The sequence below is a fragment of the Bubalus bubalis genome, chromosome 9, assembly GCF_019923935.1.
Source record: "Bubalus bubalis isolate 160015118507 breed Murrah chromosome 9, NDDB_SH_1, whole genome shotgun sequence".
In the NCBI taxonomy this organism is placed as follows: domain Eukaryota; kingdom Metazoa; phylum Chordata; class Mammalia; order Artiodactyla; family Bovidae; genus Bubalus; species Bubalus bubalis.
This window is the reverse complement of record NC_059165.1, coordinates 93,569,308-93,591,833: the sequence shown is the minus strand read 5'-3', so window position 1 is coordinate 93,591,833 and position 22,526 is coordinate 93,569,308. Positions and strand designations below refer to the sequence as shown.

The following is a 22,526-nucleotide window of genomic DNA, read 5'->3' as shown; positions in this document are numbered from 1 at the left end:
AGCACCTGGGAAACCCCCAAGAAACTTATGCACCCAACACATTTGGAGCTGTCCACAAAAGACCCATGCCTGAGAGCCTGAGCACATTACCTGTACAGGGGAAATGACCTGGCTTTCCAGGGATCCAATTCTTTCCCGAGACAGAGTTACAAATTGCCTTCATCTTGTGAAATAGTTTGTATTTTCCAAAGATAGTTGAAACAGTGTCTTTCATTCCTAATGCCTTTAATTCAATGTCCTTTCTTCGATACTCCTTCCATCAAGCAATGAGGTTTCTATTTCCTCCCCTTGAATCTGAGCATGCGTGTGACTGTGCTGGTGGAGACACCAGCTCATAAAAAGACCGTGAACATCATCACCGTATCACACACTTCCACCTGGTTCTCGTGAGATGCCCATGCTTGACTCAGCTGCCATACTGTGAGGAAGCTCAACTAGCCATGAAAAAAGCAGCTCTCATGGAGAAGAACGTAGACCTCCAGCTTCCAACTCTGGCAGAGCTGCCAGCCAACAGCCAGCACCACCTTCACCTTGTGAGGGAGCCCCTTTCAAAGTTATCCTCTAGCCCGCAGTTGAGCCAACACAACTGTCACTGCATGGGAGAATGTCAAGCCATCATCAGCAAACTCAGCCCAAATACATGACGATATTTTGTTTGTTGTCTGATTCTCTCACCATGATAAGAATTTCCAGTAGAATAAATGCTTTTTTCTGTGTTATCACAGTATCCTCCATCCCTAGAATAATGCTTGTCATATAGTAGGTGCTCGAGAGGTGTTTGTTGAAGGAAAGCATGAATGAATCCATTGCTATTGGCTTCAGCTTTGCATAGGAGGGCTTTGAACTCAGCTAAGACCCACCTCAACTTCTCCCCACCACTTCTGTCTTTTCAAACACATTGGCCTTAATTCCCCAGAAGACCCCTGCACATACCTTGACACATCTCTCCTGGTCCCTGGAAACTTTTCCTTCCACTTCTGGATTGAAAACCCGGGTTGCAGACACAAGAATAGTTTCCTAGACTGTTGTGGCAAGTCGAATGCTCTGGGCAACTTCTGGGATTGGCACATTCATCCACATCTGGTGAGTAGAAATGAAAGCCCGGGTCAAGGTAGAAGAAGCAGTGAGAACAGAACACTGCAAACAGGAGATTCATTCCACCTGTTCTCCACCAGATGTCCTCCCCCCCCCCCCCAGAAGATCAAGACTTTCTCTTTCTTTCTAAGTTCCCTTGCATTTAGGCATGACATGAGAATAAATTCTGGCCAATAGTATGTGAGCAAAAGGCGGGCATTCATTTCAAACTGTAATGATTATAGATTGCAGAAATGGTTGTCATCCTTTACTCCTCCCTGTGTCCCCACCTTGGGATGAGGTTTGTGCTTCACAAAGCGACCTTGCCACTCCTGTCTTTAAGATGTGGAGTTTGGTTCACCAGTCCTTGACTCTAGCTGGCGCTATGACTTGCATTGTCCAATTGAAATGGCAGAAGCATGTGGTACCACTTTCAAACTTAGACCTCAGAAACCTATTTGCTTCTGCTCATACATTGGGCCCCTTGCCTCTGCCATTTGAACAAACCTCGGGCTAATAAGAAAAAGGGAAAGAGAGATGGATCATCCCAGATGAGTCCCAGATATGTGAGACAGCCCAGCAATGATTGGCAAAGCTGACACACAGCTGACCACACACACAGGAACAAGCCCAGTGGAGACCAGAAGAGTATTGTGCTAAGTCATAAAAACATCACACACTTTCACCTTGTTCTTTTGGAATGCTCATGCTTGACTCAGCCACCATACTCTGAGGAAACTCAAAGAGCCATGATAGAACAGCTCATGTGGAGAAGAACTAAGACCTCCAGCCCACAGCTTCATTCAGCACCAGCTTCACCTTGTGAGTGAGCCCCCTTTAAAGTGGATCTTCTAGCCCCCAGTTGAACCAGCTCAACTGGCACTTTGTGGAACAAAGTCAAGTCATCCTCAACAAAGTCAGCCCAAATACCATATGCATGCACGTATGTTGCTTATCATGTTTTGTCCCGCCCTCAACAAAAAGTTTCAGGAGAACAAATATTTTTGCCTGTATTACTCACTGCAGTATCCTCTATCCCTCGAATAGTGCATTTCTATATAGCAGGTGCTCAAGAAGTGTTTGTTGAATGAATGCATGAATGGATGAATTGGCTCCAGTTCTGCAGACAAGTCTTTGAACTCAGCTGAGACCTACCTCAACTTCTAACTCTTCCTCCAATACTGCTGTCTTTCCAAACAGATGGACTTGATTCCACAGAAGACCCCTGCACCTACCTTGACATGTCTCCCCTGGTCCCTGGAAACTCTTCTTTCCACTTCTGGAGATATATCCTGGGTTGCAGGCACAAGAGTAGCTTCCAAGACTGTTGTGGCAAGTCGAATGCTCTGGGCAAATTCTGGGACTCGCACATTCATCCACATCTGGTGAGTAGAAATGAAAAGCCACATCAAGGCAGAGGAAGAAGCCAGGACAGGGGACTGAAAACAGGAGATTCACTCCAAGTGTTCGCCACCTCATGCTCCCAAATACCCAGACTTTTCCCTTCTCCAAAACTTCCCTTGCAGTTAGGTGTGATGTGAGAAATATTCTGGCCAACTGTAGGAACACACAAAACGGTGAAAATAGTTTCAAGCCATAATGATCATTGATTGCAGAAATGGCTGTCATCCTTTACTCCTCCCTGTGTCCACAATTTGGGATGAGGTTCGTGCTACACAATGCAACCTTTCCACTCTTCTCTTTAAGATATGGGGTTTGATTCACCACCTCTTCACTCTACCTGGTTCTGTGACTTGCTTTCAACCAAGAAGTACAGCTGAAGTAAAGTGGTGCCAGTTCCAAACCTAGACCTCAAGAAGCCTATTTGTTTGTGCTTATACACTGGGCTCGTTGCCTCTACCATATGAACAAACCCCAGGCTAATAACAAAAAAGACAAAGTAGAAGAGAGATGGGTCATCCCAGATGAGTCCCAGATATGTGAGACAGCCCAGTCAAGATCAGCAAAGCTAACACACAACTGACCACAAACACAGGAACAAGCCCAGTGGAGACTTAAAGAACTGACCAGCAGAGCCCAACTCAAAGTGCCAGCACATGGTCAGGAGACAAATAAATGGTTTTTGTTTTAGCCACTAACCTATGGGATGATTTATTACTCCCCAATAGCTAACTGCTACTAATAGACCAGAAGCATCCCCTGCTGCTAAGTCGCTTCAGTCGTGTCCGACTCTGTGCGACCCCATAGACGGCAGCACACCAGGCTCCCCAGTCCTTGGGATTCTCCAGACAAGAACATTGGAGTGGGTTGCCATTTCCTTCTCCAATACACGAAAGTGAAAAGGGAAAGTGAAGTCGCTCAGTCGTGTCCGACTCTTAGCGACCCCGTGGACTGCGGTCCACCTTGCTCTTCCGTCCACGGGATTTGTCAGGCAGGAGTACTGGAGTGGGGTGCCATTGCCTTCTCCGAGAAGCATCAGAGATGACTTCAAATATCTCCATTCAAAATCAGGGAGAAAATCATAATCTCTACCTCATAGCATCATCAAAGAAGTTCTTAACTAATTGAATAGGTACAGAAGATCAGCTTCTCTACACATTTCCTGACTGAGGATGTTAGAGCTGAATTCTACTTGGCAGCTGCAATGGTAGCTTAATAGCTGGTGCACTCAGAATGCTCTGGGAAGACCCCACTGGAAAGGCATTCATTAACCTCTGCGGAGCAGTGGAGAAGAGTGAGCAGATAAAGATTAGGTGTCTAAGGTAAGAACACATATGTGCTCATGTGTGCTAAGTCACTTCAGTCATGTGTGAATCTTTGTGACCCTATGGGCTGTAGCCCACCGGGCTACTCTGTCCATGGGATTCTCCAGGCAAGAATACTGGAGTGGGTTGCCAAGCCCTCCTCAAGGGGATCTTCCTGACCCAGGGATTAAGCCTGTGTCTCCTGCATTTGTAGGCAGGTTCTTTAGCACCTGGGAAACCCCCAAGAAACTTATGCACCCAACACATTTGGAGCTGTCCACAAAAGACCCATGCCTGAGAGCCTGAGCACATTACCTGTACAGGGGAAATGACCTGGCTTTCCAGGGATCCAATTATTTCCCGAGACAGAGTTACAAATTGCCTTCATCTTGTGAAATAGTTTGTATTTTCCAAAGATAGTTGAAACAGTGTCTTTCATTCCTAATGCCTTTAATTCAATGTCCTTTCTTCGATACTCCTTCCATCAAGAAATGAGGTTTCTATTTCCTCCCCTTGAATCTGAGCATGCGTGTGACTGTGCTGGTGGAGACACCAGCTCATAAAAAGACCGTGAACATCATCACCGTATCACACACTTCCACCTGGTTCTCGTGAGATGCCCATGCTTGACTCAGCTGCCACACTGTGAGGAAGCTCAACTAGCCATGAAAAAAGCAGCTCTCATGGAGAAGAACGTAGACCTCCAGCTTCCAACTCTGGCAGAGCTGCCAGCCAACAGCCAGCACCACCTTCACCTTGTGAGGGAGCCCCTTTCTAAGTGGATCCTCTAGCCCGCAGTTGGGCCAACACAACTGTCGCTGCATGGGAGAATGTCAGGCCATCATCAGCAAACTCAGCCCAAATACATGATGGTGTTTTGTTTGTTGTCTGATTCTCTCACCATGATAAGAAGTTCCAGTAGAATAAATGCTTTTTTCTGTGTTATCACAGTATCCTCCATCCCTAGAATAATGCTTGGCATATAGTAGGTGCTCAAGAAGTGTTTGTTGAAGGAATGCATGAATGAATCAATTGCTATTGGCTTCAGCTTTGCATATGAGGGCTTTGAACTCAGCTAGACCCACCTCAACTTCTCCCCACCACTTCTGTCTTTTCAAACACATTGGCCTTGATTCCCCAGAAGACCCGTTCAAATACCTTGACACATCTCTTTTAGCCCCTGGAAACTTTTCCTTCCACTTCTGGATTGAAAACCAGAGTTGCAGACACAAGAGTAACTTCCAGGACTGTTGTGGCAAGTTGAATGCTCTGGGCAACTTCTGGGATTGGCACATTCGTCCACATCTGGTGAGTAGAAATCAAAACCCATGTCAAAGAAGGAGAAGCAGCAAAGATGGGACACTACAAACACGAGACTGTCTCCACCTGACATGCCCCAAATCCAGACTTTCCCCTTCTCCCTAACCTCCCTTGATGTTAGGTATGGCCATGAGAATACATCGGGCCATGTATGCACACAAAAGAGTGATAAATAGTTTCAAACGATAATGATCATTGATCGCAAAAATGGTTGTCATCCTGTAATCCTCCCTGTGTCCACACTTTGGGAAGAGGTTTGTGCTACACAGTGTGACCTTGCTACTCTGCTCTTTAAGATGTGGGGTTTGGGTCCCAAGCCCTTGACTCTAGCTGGCTCTATGACTTGCATTGAATAAATCAATACAGAGCAAGCCTCGTGGTGCTACTTCAAAACTTAGATCTGGAGAAATCTATGTGCTTCTACTCCTACACTGGGCCCATTACCTCTGCCATGTGAACAAACTCCAGGCTAATAAAAAAAGACAAGATAGAAGAGAGATGGATCAACCTAGATGAGCTCCAGGTATGTGAGACAGCCCACCCAAGATCAGCAAAGCTGACACACAGCTGCCCAGAAACACATGGAGAACAGCCCAGTGGAAACGGAAAGAACTGACCAGCAGAGCCCAACCTAAACTGCCAACACATGGAATCCAGAGAGCTAAATAATGGTTGTTGTTTTAGTCACTAACTTTCAGGGTGATTTTGTTACTCAGCAATAGCTAACTGCTACAAATAGATTGGAAAAGTCATAGATGACTGTAAATATCTCCAACTCCAAGCAAAGAGGATACAAAGAGGATATGGTAAGCGCTTGGCCACTCTTTGCCTTGCTTGATGGAGTCACCCTCCCTTTAAATACATAATAATGCTGCAGCAGACTCGGGAAGATGGAGCCCTTATCTCTTCATGAGAATATTCTGGCTGCAGTGTGGAGGATACATTTGATGGAGTAACACTAGAAAAATGGAGATACTAGTGAGGTGGTTACAGTACTAATGATTGTACATTAGTACCAAGGAGAGAGAAAAGTGGAGAGATTTAAGACATATTTAGCAGATAGATTGCCCAATGATATGATGACAGATTTAATATGAAAGGGAAAGGAGGATCAAGAATAATTCTCAGGTGGGACTTCCATGCTGATCCAGTTGTTAAGACTCAGCACTTCCAATGCAAGATGCGTGGGTTCAGTCCCTGGTGTGGAAACTATGACCCTACATGCCATGTGGAGCAGCCAAAAAGTATTAAAAAAAAAAAAAAAAAGAACTCTCAGGTCTTCATTTAAATATCTTTTAGGAAAAAGTTTTGATGTTTGGTTCTGAGCTTTCCCCAGGACTACTGACATTTAGGACCAGATTATTATTGGTTGTAGGGAGGCTGCTCTGTGCATTGGAGGATGTTTAGCAGGATTTCTGTTCTCTACCCACCAGATGACAGTAACACCAAGCACCCCATCACCACCACCAGTTTGGACAACCAAAAATGTCTTCAGATGTTGTTAATATCTCCCCTCAGGAACGGAAAGGTGTGACTCATGCTAATGATAGAGTTCTCTGTTCCTCTCAAGTACTGCCTGATTCACTGCTTAACTCAGAGTAAACACTCAAGAGTGAAGAGTGAAGCGAAAGTTGCTCAGTCATGCCTGACTCTTTGCGACCCCATAGACTATCCATGGAATTCTCCAGGCCAGAATACTGGAGTGGGTACCCTTTCCCTTCTCCAGGGTATCTTCCCAACCCAGGGATCAAACCCAAGTCTCCCGCTTTGCAGGCAGATTCTTTACCAACTGAGCCATCAAGGAAGACCAGTAGACACTCAATGGGAGTTCAAATCCACGTTCTTCTACTTAATAGCTGTGTCTCTCTGGACAACTGACTTTACCTCTCTGAGCCTCAGTTGGATCATTCCTAAAATGAGGACCATAACCTTTACTTCATAGGATCATCAAATAAAGTTCTCCATTAATTGAGAAGGTAAAAAAGAAGATCAGACTCTCTATACTTTCACAGATGGCATTTTTTAAGGTGAATCCCACTTGGCAGCTGCAATGGTAGCTTCCCAAAGAGTTGGTGCACTCAGAATGCTCTGGGCAGACCCCATGGGAGAGGCATTCATTAATGTCTGAAGAGCAGTGGAGGAGAGTGAGCAGACAAAACGTTAGTTGTTTAAAGTTAGAACACACGTTCCTAACAATAAGAGCTGTCCACCAAAGACCCACGCCTGAGAGTCTGAGCCCCTTACCTCTACAGGTGAAATGACCTCGCTTTCCTGGGGTCCAGTTATTTCCAGTGGGAGAAGAGAAACCAGTCATACAGCTGCACCTATATCTCCCAGGCATATTTCTGCAGATTGAGTTAGGACCACATGGTGTGGGACTTTGAGAACATTCATCTATATCTGGAGAGAAAAAGACTCAGAGTTACAAATCTTCTTCAAATACAGTTTGTATTTTCCAAAGATTGTTGAAACAATGTCTTCTATTTCATATACACTTAATTTAATGTCCTTTTTTGGTACTCCTTCTATCAAGCAGTGGGGTCTATATGTCCTCTACTTGAATCTGAGCTTACTTGTGATACGGTGGTGGTGACACCAAGTCATTAAAATTACCACGATAAGTCATCAAAATATCGCACTCTTCCACACCTTCTCTTGAGATGCTCATGCTTGACTCAATTGCCATACTGTGAGGAAGCTCAATAAGCCATGAAAAAACAGCTCTCATGGAGAAGAGCTAAGACCTCCAGCTCACAGCCCTGCAGAGCAACCAGCCAACAGCTATCACCAGCTTGCCAGCCTTGTGGGTGAGTCTCCTTCAAAATGAATCCTCTAGCTCCCAGTTGAGCCACTTCAACTGACACTGTGTGGAACAAAGTCAAGCCATTGTCAGTGAACTCAGCCCAAGTAGAAGATTCATTCGGGAGCAAAATAAATGATCACTGGTGTTTTAATGCACAAAGTTTGCTGCTACCCAGAAATAGATAACCAGAACATTTTGCAAACCCATTATACAAATTTACTCATGCAGTGCCAATAGAATTATGCAGTCATGGTATCATGGGGTGAAAAGGAAAAAAAAGGAAAGTGAAAGTCACTCAGACATGTCCGACTCTTTGTGACCCCCTGGAGCCTGCCAGACTTCTCTGTCCATGGAATTCTCCAGGCACTTCTACCGGAGTGGGTAGCTGTTCTCTTCTCCAGGGGATATTCCTGACCTAGGGATTGAACCCAGGTCTCATGCATTGCAGGCAGATTCTTTACCATCTGAGGGGTGGTCCTCCCCTAATTTCCTTCACCAATGCTCTGCCAAATCACCCTAAATAAACACTTTCTATGCACTTGTCATGCAAATAGTAATGTTCATTCCAGCCTTAAGTAATGAAACATTAGAACCACCTAATTGTCCATCAACTGCAGGGTGAGTAAGTCTAGAGCTGGCATAAGGAATAAGGTAGTACATTCCTTCATTTGACAAGGAACTATAAAATATTCACAATGTATTAGGTACCACAGGTCAAAGACAGAGTAGATAAGGTTCCACCATTTTCTAGATGGGAAATGTTGCTTCCATCCTTTATCTAAAAACAAGAGCCCAAAAGGCTGCTATGTTTACTGAATAACCCATAAACTGTAGCCCAAAGATTTTTTTAAAAAAATGTTTGTGCAGATGGCCAATAGACACATGAAAAAATACTCAACATTGCTAATTATCTGAGACATGCAAACCAAAACTACAATGAGGTACCACCTCACACTGGTCAGAATGCCCATCATTAAAAATTCTACAAATAATAAATGCTGGAGAGAGTGTGGAGAAAGGGGACACTTACACACGGTTGGTGGGAGTGCAAATCGGTGCAGCTGCTATGGAGAACAGAATGGCAGTTCCTCAAAAAACTAAGAACAGAATTGCTTATGATCCAGCAATTCCACTCCTGGGCATATTCCAGGACAAAACTATAATTCAAAAAGATACATATACCCCAACATTCATAGCAGCAGTATTTACAATAGTCAAGACATGGAAGTAACCTGAATTTTCATTGACAAAGGAATGGATAAAGAAAGTGTGGTACATATATACAAAGGAATATTACTCGGCCATAAAAAAGAATAAATAATCCCAGTTGTAGCAACATGGATGAACCTAGAGATTATTATACCATGTGAAGTAAGTCAGACAGAAAAAGACAAATACCATATGACATCACTTATATGTGGAATCTAAAATATGACACAAATGAATTTATTTATAAAACAGAAAAAGACTCACAGATATACAGAACAGACTTTTGGTTGCCAAGGGTGGGGGTGGGTAGATTGGGAGTTTGGAATTAGTAGATGCAAAGTATTATATATAGGATGGATAAACAAGGTTCTACTGAATAACACAGGGTTAGGGTTAGGGCTATGGTTTACTATAGGATATTCAATATCCTATAGTAAACCATAGTAGAAAAGAATATATATATATAATGCCTGAAACTAACATAATATTGTAAATCAACTATATTTTAATAATAACTAATTTTTTAAGAAAAGGATGTTTGGAGCTCCCTGGGAACTATAATAATGGAAATAAATTATTAAATGGAAATCTTGTTCAGAGCTCAATATACTATAGCCCATGAATCAAATCTGAACTGTCACCTCTTTGTATAAATAAAGTTTTATTAAAACACACCTCCACTCATTCATTTATGTATCACTGATGGCTGCTTTTGTACTACAACTGGAGTATTGAGTACTTAAGAGAAAGATCATACAAACTGCAGTCTCCAAAATACTTACTATCTGGCCCCTTACAGAAATAGATTGCAGACCCTTGCAAATTATGTCAGAGGCATAGTCAGACCTTTACTGTCAAGAAGACAGTTTGGGTCTAAATATAAGGACTATAGACCGAAAATTTAGCTCATTCTAGAAATTATTTTAGTTTCTATTATTTGTATTAATAGTAGCTCTTCGGACTGTACATGTGCCTAGCACACTGCATACACTATTCCATTTAATCTTCTCAAATATCCTTTAAGGTAGGTACTCTTATACACCCATTTTACAGATGGAAAGATTGAAGCTTAGAGAGATTAAATACATTTCCCCAGTGTCTCACATCTGGAGTGTGACAAATAAGTAAGTGGTTGAGAGACTGCCATTAAACTCAAAAAGACCTGGATTTGGATTCCAGTTCAATTGTTCAATGACCCTAAACAAGTCATTTTAGCCCCCCACGCCTCAGTCTGTACAATGGAGATCATCATAGTGCCTATACTATGTGAAAATACATATAAAGAACTTCACCCAGGGCCTGGTATTCAATACATATTAGAAATTACTTGCATGAAGAGGTGACAGGAAGAAAATCAGTGTTTATTTCTGTATATTGACATACAGCATAATTTTCTTTTTGTTTTTTTTTTTAATATTTATTTATTTTTAATTTTATTTTATTTTTAAACTTTATAATATTGTATTGGTTTTGCCAAATATCAAAATGAATCCACCACAGAGAATTTTTTTGCCAGGTCTTAGTTGCAGCACACAGGATATTTAGTTGTAGCATGTGGGATCTAGTTCCCTGACCAGGGATCGAACCCCAGTCCCCCTGCACTGGGAGCATGGCGTCTTAGCTGGATCACCAGGAACTTCCTCTTTTTTTATTCTAACACTTGTCTGTAAAATCATTAGGGTTTTTAGTGACCAGGAATTATTTTTATAATAGAAAGAAATTAAGAAAGAAAGAGAAAGAGATGGGGGAAGGAAGGAGGAAGAAGAGGCAGAGGAAGGAAGACAGACAACAATGCTTGGGGATACCTACCTACATCTGCTGCCCAGCCAGCTTCTATCTGATTTTACTACCAAATGCTGGGCAGGAGAGGAAGGTTTGATGGGGCATGAACTCACCTTTGCATTCCACTCCTGGGTCCTTAAATATCTTCAATCCATTGCTGGACAGGAAGCCTCTTTTGCAAGAGCAGTAGTAACTTCTTGAGGTGTTGGTGCAGGTTGCATATGCCGGACACATGGTGGTATCTGTACACCCATTCCCATCTAGGCAACGGAGAAGAAGGAATTTGGGTTAGAGCCCCGAGTGGAGCAGCAAGGGAGAGGAGGAAGGTTGATCCCTGGCTTGGAAAAATCTCCTGGAGAGGGGAATGGCTACGCACTCCAGTATTCTTACCCGGAGAATCCCATAGACAGAGGTGACTGGCAGGCTACAGTCCATGGGGTCACAAAGAGTCAGACACGACTGAGTGACTAACACAAACACACACACACACAGAGAACAGTATGGAGATTTTTTAAAATTAAAGTATCTATTTTAATTGGAGGCTAATTACTTTACAATATTGTGGTGGTTTTTGCCATACATTGACATGAATCAGCTACAGGTGTACATGTGTCCCCCATCCCGAACCCCCTCCCACCTCCCTCCCCATCCCATCCCTCTGGGTTGTCCCTGTGCACTGACTTTGAGTGCCCCGTTTCATGCATCGAACTTGGAGTAGTCATCTATTTCACATATGGTAATATACATGTTTCAATGCTATTCTTTCAAATCATCTCACCCTCACCTTCTCCCACAGAGTCCAAAAGTCTGTTCTTTATATCTATGTCTCTTTTGCTGTCTCACATATAGGGTCGTTGTTACCATCTTTCTAAATTCCATATATATATGTTAATATACTGTATTGGTGTTTTTCTTTCTGACTTACTTCACTCTGTACCACAGGTTCCAGTTTCATCCACCTCATTAGAACCGATTCAAATGCATTCTTTTTAATGGCTGAGTAATATTCTATTGTGTATATGTACCACAACTTCCTTATCCATTCATCTGCCAATGGACGTCTAGGTTGCTTCCATGTCCCAGCTATTGTAAACAGTGCTGTGATGAACATTGGGGTACACGAGTCTCTTTCAATTCTGGTTTCCTCAGTGTGTATGCCCAGCAGTGGGATTGCTGGGTTGTATGGCAGTTACATTTCCAGTTTTTTAAGGAATCTCCACACTGTTCTCCAAAGTGGCTGTACTAGTTTGCATTCCCACCAACAGTGTAAGAGGGTTCCCTTTTCTCCACACCCTCTCCAGCATTTATTGTTTGTAGACTTTTGGATTGCAGCCATTCTGACCACTGTGAGATGGTACCTCATTGTGATTTTGATTTGTGTTTCTCTGATAATGAGTGATGTTGAGCATCTTTTCATGTGTTTGTTAGCCATCTGTATGTCTTCTTTGGAGAAATGCCTGTTTAGTTCTTTGGCCCATTTTTTGATTGGGTTGTTTATTTTTCTGGTATTGAGCTGCATGAGCTGTTTGTACATTTTTGACATTAAGTCTTTGTCAGTTGCTTCATTTGCTATTTTTTTCTCCCATTCTAAAGGCTGTCTTTTCACCTTGCTTATAGTTTCCTTCATTGTGCAAAAGCTTTTAAATTTAATTAGGTCCCATTTGTTTATTTTTGCTTTTATTTCCATGACTCTGGGAGGTGGGTCATAGAGGATCCTGCTGTGATCTATGTCAGAGAGTGTTTTGCCTATCTTTTCCTTTAGGAGTTTTAAAGTTTCTGGTCTTACATTTATATCTTTAATCCATTTTGAGTTTATTTTTGTGTATGGTGTTAGAAAGTGTTCTAGTTTCATTCTTTTACAGATGGTTGACCAGTTTTCCCAGCACCACTTGTGAAAGAAATTGTCTTTTCTCCATTGTATATTTTTGCCTTCTTTGTCAAAAATAAGGTATCCATAGATGCACAGATTTATCTCTGGGCTTTCTATTTTGTTCCACTGATCTATATTTCTGTCTTTGTGCCAGTACCATACTATCTTGATTACTGTAGCTTTGTAGTATAGCCTGAAGAAACCAGGAATAAAACAACCATATGACCCAGTAATCCCACTACTGAGCATAGACCCTGAGAAAACCATAATTCAAAAAGACACATGTATCCCAATGTTCATTGCAGCACTATTTACAATAGCCAGGACATGGAAGCAACCTGGATGCCCCATTGACAGATGAATGGATAAAGAAGTTGTGGTACATTTATACGATGGAATATAACTCAGCCATAAAAAGGAACAAATTTGAGTCTGTTGTAGTAAAGTGGATGAAACTAGGGCCTGTTTTACAGAGTGAAGTAAGTTAGAAAGAGAAAAACAATATCATATATTAAAGCATGTGTATGGAATCTAGAAAAATGGTGATGATGAACCTATTTGCAGGGCAGGAATAGAGACGCAGACATAGAAAACAGACTTATGGGCAGAGCAGGGGAACGAGAGGGCAGGACAAACTGAGACAGTAGCATTGACACAGGTATGCTATCATGTGTAAAATAGATAGCCAGGGAAACTGCTGCCTAGCACAGGGAGCTCAGCTCAGTGCTCTGCGGTGTCCTAGATGGGTGGGGTGGGGGGAGGGGGCCCCAAGAGGGAGGGGATATATGTGTACTTACAGCTGATTCACTTCACTGTACAGCAGAAACCACCATTGTAAAGTCATTATACGCCAATTTAAAATTAACTGATTTTAAAAACTATGAAAATTATGGCTTTTCATTACTAAGGTCTTGAGAGCCAGACTCTTTGTCACCTACAACATGCCTTGTTTATTTTCCTTCCCTGCACAATGCCTCAGATTTTTATCTTTCTTCTCATTTCCAGCTTCCTCTTTCATCTGCAGAGGCAAAACTTCTCTTTGCAGATTTCCGGTGTATTACCACTTGTGATCTCTCAACACTGAGTTTCCTATTACTTTCCTCTAGCTCTACCTCTCATAACTCAAATCCATCCCAAACCAGAGTAGCAACACAGTCAGTCCTGAGTGACCGGGCACCTGTCAGCCTTCCTGGCTCATCTTCAACCTGGTCCCGCTAGCCACATTCACCTTTGCTCATTTCTCCAAATTTTCTCTGGTCTGCAGATCCTGCCAGAATCAGGCGAGCCAATTCCTTACAATAAATCTTTACACATATTTATATGTGGGCTTCCCGGTGGCTCAGACGGTAAAGAATCTACCTGCCAATGCAGGAGACTTAGGTTCGATCCCTGGTTTGGGAAGATCCCATAGAGGAGCGCATGGCAACCTACTCCAGTATTCTTGCCTGGAGAATCCCATGGACAGAGAAGCCGGGTGGGCTACGATCCATGGGGTTGCAAAGAGTCAGACACGACTGAGCGGCTTTCACTTTTCCTTTTATTATCTCTGCTCCTTGCTCTTAATAAACATACTCCCTTCTGAAATGCTCTGTCTCTGGAAATTCTTTTCCAACATGCACTCGGACTTCCGTGACAGTTGCCATGGTCATGAGCCCTAGAACCAAGATTCAGACCCAGGAAGGGCGATTCCACAGCCCATCTCATGACAACTCCACATGGAGTTGAATCCTCACTTTGGTGGTACTAGTGGTAAAGAACCCAATTCAGGAGAGGTAAGAGATGCAGGTTGAATCCCTGGGTGGGGAAGATCTCATGGAAGAAGGCATGTCAACCCACTCCAGTATTCTTGCCTGAGAATCCCATGGACAGAAGAGCCTGGTGGGCACGAAGAGTCGGACATGACTAAAGCGACTTTGCACACACGCATTACACTATACATAGTAATCAGGTGACAAAACCAAGAGACGGAGGCACTTGCCCAAGGTCTAATTGCCTTCAAGATGGGGGAGTCTCTTACCAAGACTCGACGATGACCGCCGTGGCCGTTCATCTGCAAGAAAAGAAAAGTCAGTAGATTTTTTGAGAGCTGGCCATGCCCCATTGTCTCAAACCAGGCTCCTTGTTTCCCTGGGCACCAGTGACCATGGTGGTGAGTTGTGAAAGTGGGAGTGGAGATGTAAAGAGGAAAATAGCTTCTTCCTGAGGATTTATGTTCATCAGGTAGGTGGAAGGAACTCCTCATGAATTCTTCACACCTTGCCAGGTAACAAAGTGTGGATGCCAATGTTCATGGCAGCACTATTTATAATAGCCAAGACATGGAAGTAACCCCTGTCCGTCCACAGATGAATGGATAATGATGTGGTACATATATACCATGGACTATCACTCAGCCATAAACAAGAATGAAACAATGCCATCTACCACAACGGAGATTATCATACTAAGTGAAGTAAATCAGAGAAAGACAAATAACATATGACATGGCTTATATGTGGAATCTTTAAAAATATAATACAGACAAACTTATTTACAAAACAGAAATAGAGTCACAGACATAGAAAACAAATTTATGGTTGCCAAAGTGGAAAGGGCATCAGGGAGGGATAAACAAGGACTTTGGGATTAGCTAATGCACACCATTGTATATAAAATAAACAACAAAGACCTATTATACAGCACAGGGAACTATATTCAATGGCTTGTAGCAACCTATCATGGAAAAGAATATGAAAAGGTATATATATCTCTCTCTCACTTTTCTGGACACCTGAAACTAACACAACACTGTAAATTAACTATACTTCAATTTTAAAAACCAGTTTTTAAAAAGGGGTACATGTGTGCTAAGTCGCTTCAGTCACATCCAACTCTGTGTGACCCTATGGACTGTAGCCCTCCAGGCTCATCTGTCCATGATATTCTCCAGGTAAGAATACTGGAATTGGTTGACATGCCCTCCTCCAGGGCATCTTCCCCACCCAGGGATCCAACCTGTGTCTCTTATGTCTCCTTATCTTTCTGGATTGGCAGGCAGTTTCTTTACCACTAGCACTACCTGGGAAGCCATTAAAAAGGGGGTAGGGGAATTCCCTGGTGGTCCAGTGGTTAAAACACTGCTTCCATTGCAGGAGCCACAGGTTTAACCCCTGGTGGGGAAACTAAGCATTCTGTGAAGTGCAGTAAAAAAAAAATTTTTTTTTAAGTGGGTAGGGGGGCTAACAGCCATTCCGCCTTTCACTTTACCTAATTGGCATCCCATCTCACACTGTCTCGCTGGCCTGGAAGCACTGCTTGACAGACTTGAGAGTGTAACAGCCTCTGGTGTGATTCATACTCCAGAGCTCCTGGCAGGATCAGGCTGTGACGGAAACTTTCCTGAAATACCTTCTGAATGACTTGTTCTTCCCCCTGCTTAATCCCTGTTCCCCTTCCTCCCCTACAAGTGTCTCCTGGGAGCCCTCCCTTAGTAAGTTACTCACAAGAATCCTCATCTCTGACTCTGCTTCTTTGGAAACTAACCAAAAGCAGGTGCTGGTCCTGAAAGGGACGAAAGAGGACAAGATGGTTGGATGGCATCACCACCTCATCGGACGTGAGTTTGAGCAAGCTCCTGGAGATGGTGATGGACAGGGAGGGCTGGCGTGCTGCAGTCCATGAGGGTCACGAAGAGTCGGACACAACTGAGCAACTGAACTGAACTTTATTTCCTTTTTTATTGTAGTTGATTTACAATGTTGTATTAGCTTCTGGGATATAGTAAAATGATTCATATATATACATATATGTATGTATATATTCTTTTTCATTATACATTATTTCAAGATAGTGAACATAGTTCCCTGTGCTATACAATAGGACTTTGTTGCTTATTTATTTTATATATAGTGCTGTGTATCTGTTGTTTCATTTGCTTTCATCTTTTTCTAAGAAGATAATAATTAGTTATTGTAAAAAACTCAAACAATGCAGAAGTATATAAAATTAAAAGTGTAGATTTCCCTGAGCTCCATTCTTATACCAAGAGATCACCACTGTCAAAAAGAGTGAATACTTCTAGATTAGGTCCTGTTCATAAACTCAGTCATGTAAATATGTTAAATATGAATAAATGTATAAATTCACACAATTTTCTTAATGTGAATGGTACCATGCAATATATGGTCCAATACAGTAGATGGTTGTTTATACTGAAATCTATTAAAATTAAGTAAAATGAAGCATTAATTCTTCAGTTACACTAGCCACACTCCAAGTTCTCGGGTGCTCCACTGACTAGTGGCTACTGCAGATCTAGAACATGCTCATTGAAAGTTCTTTTCAACCACTCTGTTCTGCTTATAACTTTTTTTCCCATGCTACAGTAAGTCTTGCAAACCAAGAGCAGCAAAATTTGCCAAGTGTTGAAGCTGGGCAATATGTACATGAGAGTTTGTTATACTATTTTTCCTACCTTTGAATGTTTATTTCTGTAAGTTAAAAAAATTAAGAAAATAATGTTTTGGGCAACTTGCCAAGTCAGTTCACATGACTGAACTCATGCTTTCCAACAGCTGCCTAGTATTGCATTAAAATGGGCTCTAACTGTGCCAGAGATAGCTCAGTAGCCCAAGATCAAACAAAAACTCCACACTTTCCTTTCTGTGGTATAACACTGAGAGTAGAAGGCAGCTACCCAGCCATGGACTACATTTCCCAGCTCACCTTGCATCCAAGTAGGGTCATGTGACCCTGAGTGGAAGTGACAAGTGTCACTGCTAAGCCTGGGTTTTAATAATGTGCCTTCTCCACTATCTGCAGAGACTCCAAGGCACTAGTGTGGCTGAGTCACAAACAGAAAGCATCTGGGTTCCTGAATCAGCTCATGTAAGAAAACCACCCACTAGCAAGAGATATCCTCATTGGACTCTTGAACAAACAAGAATTAAATTTCTTTTTCTTAAGCCACTGACGGGGGTATATTTGCTGCAGTAGCTTCGGGTACTCTAACAAATGCAACAAGTTTTCCAGCCAGTTCCCAGGGGTAAATATACATTCATTTACTCCAGTGTTGTTACCATGCTTTACCAATGGACAGAACACCTCATTCAGAGTCCATACTTCACAGCTGCAAGATCCCACAGGCTTCCCCTGTGACAACACCCACACATCATCTTGGTAGGAACAAGAGTAGGGTGAGAAAATTTGAAAGATTAACTCTTCCTACAATATAGACTGAGTTTCCCAAACAATGCTGAACCAGAAAACAGACACTGACAACATTAAGAACTGACAGTGTTTCTCTTCCTGAATCCAGCAGGAGCTTGTGTGGAAGATGAGAATACTTAACAAAGCATCCAAAAATGCATTTCTTTTCACACTGAGTTGTAGTTTGATAAAACTCCATACGCATTCCCATGGCACCATCATTTATGAAGCCAGATGATTGACAAAGTTACCTCTTTGGGTTTAAGCTTCACAACATTCCTATAGGATAGGAACCCTTGTTACCTGTATTTTGCAGCTGAGGAAACTGAAGATCAGAGAGGTTGTGTGACTTGCCTGAGGTCACACAGCAATTTTAAGGTACAAGGAAAAGAGCTCAGGTGGGAACCAGGAGACGGGATGTTATCCCTTTCTTGGCCACTGACTAGCTCGTGGCAAGTGTCCAGCAGTGGTGCAGCCTCCTGGGACAGAAGTGTGTCCTCCCCACCACATTGGGCATATGGAGTCTCTTTGTCCAACTTACGCCTTGTCATTGATCCCAGTGTGGGTAATGTGAGCATCCCCCAGGTGTATATACCACAACACCCTGTGAAGAAAGAAAAACACCATGATACATCAAGAAGTTCTTTGGACTCAACCTGAAAAATTACTCCTGGAGTGGTCTCATAGAAGCAGGGCTTTTAAAATTATTTATTAGTTTATTTGGTTGCGCCAGGTCTTAGCTGCAGTACACTGGATCTTTGATCTTCACTGTGGCTTGCAAACTCTTTAGTTGTGCCATGCAGGATCTAGTTTGCTGATCAGGGATCCAGCCTAGGTCCCCTGCATTGGTAGCTCAAAGTCTTAGGCACTGGACCACCAGGGAAGTCCCCAGAAACAGGTCTGATGAGCCTAAATGAAAGCCCCGGCTGAGTGACAACCATGAGTTATTATATAGTCTTCACAGCAGCCATTCCTGCTTTCCGGCACTTCATCTTTGTATTTCACTTTGTTTGTATTACCTTCATTTCCTTTTCAATTAAGAAGAGTTCCAGCTGATTTTCAAAAACATACAATTTTTTTTATCTGGGCTTTGAAATGGAGCAAGACCCTACATAGTCCTTGTGCCTTCCCCCAACCTCCATGTCCTCTGCCTGCCTTTTATCTGTGGAAAATTTGAGTTAAAGGATAAGTTCAATCCAAGAAATGAGAACAGGCAGAAACAAAGGAGAGCAAATAATGATTAATGCAGTCATTAAGCATAGTCAAGGACTTTCAGTTCCTTCTCAAGGGCTACAGACAATTTTCTGAGCCACAGCCTGTGAGCTGTCTTATTCTGAAAGCCCCACCAGGTGGAGAAGTTAACCACATGAGGGCCAGACAGTACCCACGGCATAAGCTGCCACAATTCTGAGAACTGGCCTCAAAGAAATGGAAGTAAACCGATTCAGTTGACTGAAGACTAGGTTGTACAGTTGACTGTACCTAAAACAACTCAAACTCCTTGGGGTCGCAAAGAGTCGGACACAACTGAGCGACTTCACTTCAAAACAACCAAGATGACACTGGTTAGACCACTGATGACCAATTTGAAGATGACTGTCAAAGACGACCACGCTGTTTCTGCATGTAGCCTCCTCCTTCTGTCCATGAAAACTCTTGTCCCACTGACTGCCAGTGTAGGGGAGTTGGCCTTTGGGCAGATGTCCGCCCTCCCTCCTCAGTTGCCAACATTGAAATAAAACAAACTTTCCGCCAGCCTGGCCTTTTTACTGGCTTTTGAGCAGTGAGCAGCTGGGCTCACCACCTTTCTGTAACAGGCTGTAAAACTCAAGTTTATGAACCAATAAAATCAGAGTTATAAGGCAAAATAGAAAACGTAGACCAACACAATGAAAGTCCACCTTCTAAGTTCTCAGGTTCCAGCCTGTATCTGCCTCAGGGAGATTTATCCTTACACTTCCAGTTTATTTCATGCCAGAGAAGGAGCCTCTACAACTTATACGCAAAGAAATTTCAATGCTTTAAAACTATAATCATATGTTTCAGTGGTTGTAATTACTTAAATAAAGTTACTAACTTAGAGCTTGGGTTTCTCTATCTGTTCAAGTTTTTTTTTTTTTTCTAAAACATACATTTAAACAATCATTCTCAAAGGGAATAACCTCTAGTCAAGGCTATGGTTTTTCCAGTGGTCATGTATGGATGTGAGAGTTGGACTGTGAAGAAAGCTGAGCACAGAAGAATTGATGCTTTTGAACTGTGCTGTTGGAGAAGACTCTTGAGAGTCCCTTGGACTGCAAGGAGATCCAACCAGTCCATTCTGAAGGAGATCAGCCCTGGGATTTCTTTGGAAGGAATGATGCTGAAGCTGAAACTCCAGTACTTTGGCCACCTCATGCGAAGAGTTGACTCATTGGAAAAGATTCTGATGCTGGGAGGGATTGGGGCCAGGAGGAGAAGGGGATGACAGAGGATGAGATGGCTGGATGGCATCACCGACTCGATGGACGTGAGTCTGAGTGAACTCCGGGAGTTGGTGATGGACAGGGAGGCCTGGCGTGCTGCGATTCATGGGGTCGCAAAGAGTCGGACAAGACTGAGCAACTGAACTGAACTGAACTAAAATGGCAAACCTTGGCTCTTGTAAAGAGATGAAAAAAAATCTTGCTGTTTTATGTATAGAACACATACAGATATGCATATAATATATAAATTAGTATATAGTATATCCATAGAGCTGCCATGTGTTAAGTGTTAGTTGCTCGGTCATGTCTGACTCTTTGTGACCCCAGGGACTATAGCCCAGTAGGCTCCTCTGTCCATGGGATTCTCCAGGGAAGAATACTGGACTGAGTAGCCATTCCCTTCTCCAAGGGATCTTCCCTACCCAGGGATCAAACCCAGGTCTCCTGTATTGCAGGCAGACTCTTCACGATTTGAGCCACCAGGGAAACTCATAGTATATCCATAGTATTAAATTGGATGGGAGGGTAAGATGATTCTTAATTTGATTTTGGCCATGCCGCTCGGCACAGGGGAATCATAGTTCACCAACGAGGGATCACACCGGGAACCTCTGCAGTGGAAGCACAGAGTCTTAACCACTGGAGCACCAGGGAAGTCCACGATTCTTTTTTTTTTTTTTTTTTAATGTCTAAAAGGCGGTTCAGCTACTCCAGCATTAAGCTCTTCTCTGTCACCATCACTACCACCATCATACTCACATCATCTTCATCATCACCGCTACCACCACCATATCTTTGCCATCATCGTCATCTTCAGCATCCCCATTGTGACCACCTCCACCATCATCATCACCTCCACCATCATCACCACCATCATCACCACCACCATCATCATCACCACCATCATCATCACCACCATCATCATCACCACCACCATCATCACCACCATCATCATCACCACCACCATCATCACCACCATCATCACCACCATCATCATCACCACCACCATCATCACCACCATCATCACCACCATCATCATCACCACCATCATCATCACCACCACCATCATCACCACCATCATCACCACCACCATCATCACCACCATCATCACCACCATCATCATCACCACCATCATCACCACCACCATCATCACCACCATCATCACCACCATCATCATCACCACCATCATCACCACCACCATCATCACCACCACCATCATCACCACCATCATCACCACCATCATCACCACCACCATCATCACCACTCTGCATGTTAAGGGCAGAATTGGAGTGCTAATGGCCAGCACTACTGCTGACACTTCAAAGAACAAGTCTGCATTTTAGCACTTGAGGTCCACAAGTGACCCGCTCCTTCTAATGCAGCCTGCCAGTCAGCAAGTCCCCAGGAACCTAACTCCCACCTTTCTTAGTTTTTTTTCTTTTTGAAAGTCACTCAGTCGTGTCCGACTCTTTGCGATGTCATGGCCTATACAGTCCATGGAATTCTCCAGGCCAGAATACTGGAGTGGGTAGCCTTTCCCTTCCCCAGGGGATCTTCCCAACCCAGGAATTGAAGCCAGGTCTCCTGCACTGCAGGCAGATTTTTACCAGTTGAGCCACAAGGGAAGCCCAAGAATACTGGAGTGGGTAGCCTATCCCTTCTCCAGGGGATCTTTCCTACCCAGGAATTGAACCCAGGTCTTCGGCATTGCAGGTGGATTCTTTACCAACTGAGCTATCAGGAAGCCTTATCTTTAACTGAAATTCTCTTGCTCTTTAATTATTTTAGAGGCAACAAAGCATCATGTTTAAGCATATCAGCTCTAGTGTCAAAATGCTTGGGTTTAAAAATTTGTTATAAGAGGACTTCCCTGTCATCCAGCGATTAGGACTCCGAGCTTCCAATATAGGGAACTCAGATTCAATCAGGGAAGTCGATCCCATGTCAGAGAAGGTGATGGCACCCCACTCCAGTACTCTTGCCTGGAAAATCCCATGGACGGAGGAGCCTGGAAAGCTGCAGTCCATGGGGTCGCTAAGAGTCAGACACGACTGAGCTACTTCGCTTTCACTTTTCACTTTCATGCATTGGAGAAGGAAATGGCAACCCAC

The 22,526-nt window shown here is 43.1% G+C and overlaps 1 protein-coding gene across 13 annotated transcripts in view; it reads right to left on the bottom strand.

Moving 5' to 3' along the window:
- Positions 1-22,526, bottom strand: part of ADGRE1 (adhesion G protein-coupled receptor E1) — a 73,161-nt gene that overhangs the window by 49,369 nt on the left and 1,266 nt on the right. For 12 of the 13 annotated variants that reach the window (XM_045166686.1, XM_045166678.1, XM_045166679.1 and 9 more), the window contains exons 2-8: positions 18,492-18,554; positions 14,781-14,813; positions 11,007-11,153; positions 7,344-7,499; positions 4,938-5,084; positions 2,310-2,456; positions 934-1,080 (exon numbers count right to left, since the gene is read on the bottom strand). In XM_045166686.1, coding sequence (XP_045022621.1) covers positions 934-1,080; positions 2,310-2,456; positions 4,938-5,084; positions 7,344-7,499; positions 11,007-11,153; positions 14,781-14,813; positions 18,492-18,554 — 840 coding nt within the window. The remainder of the gene's footprint in view (positions 1-933; positions 1,081-2,309; positions 2,457-4,937; positions 5,085-7,343; positions 7,500-11,006; positions 11,154-14,780; positions 14,814-18,491; positions 18,555-22,526) is intronic. The other variant, XM_045166681.1, reaches the window with a different exon arrangement.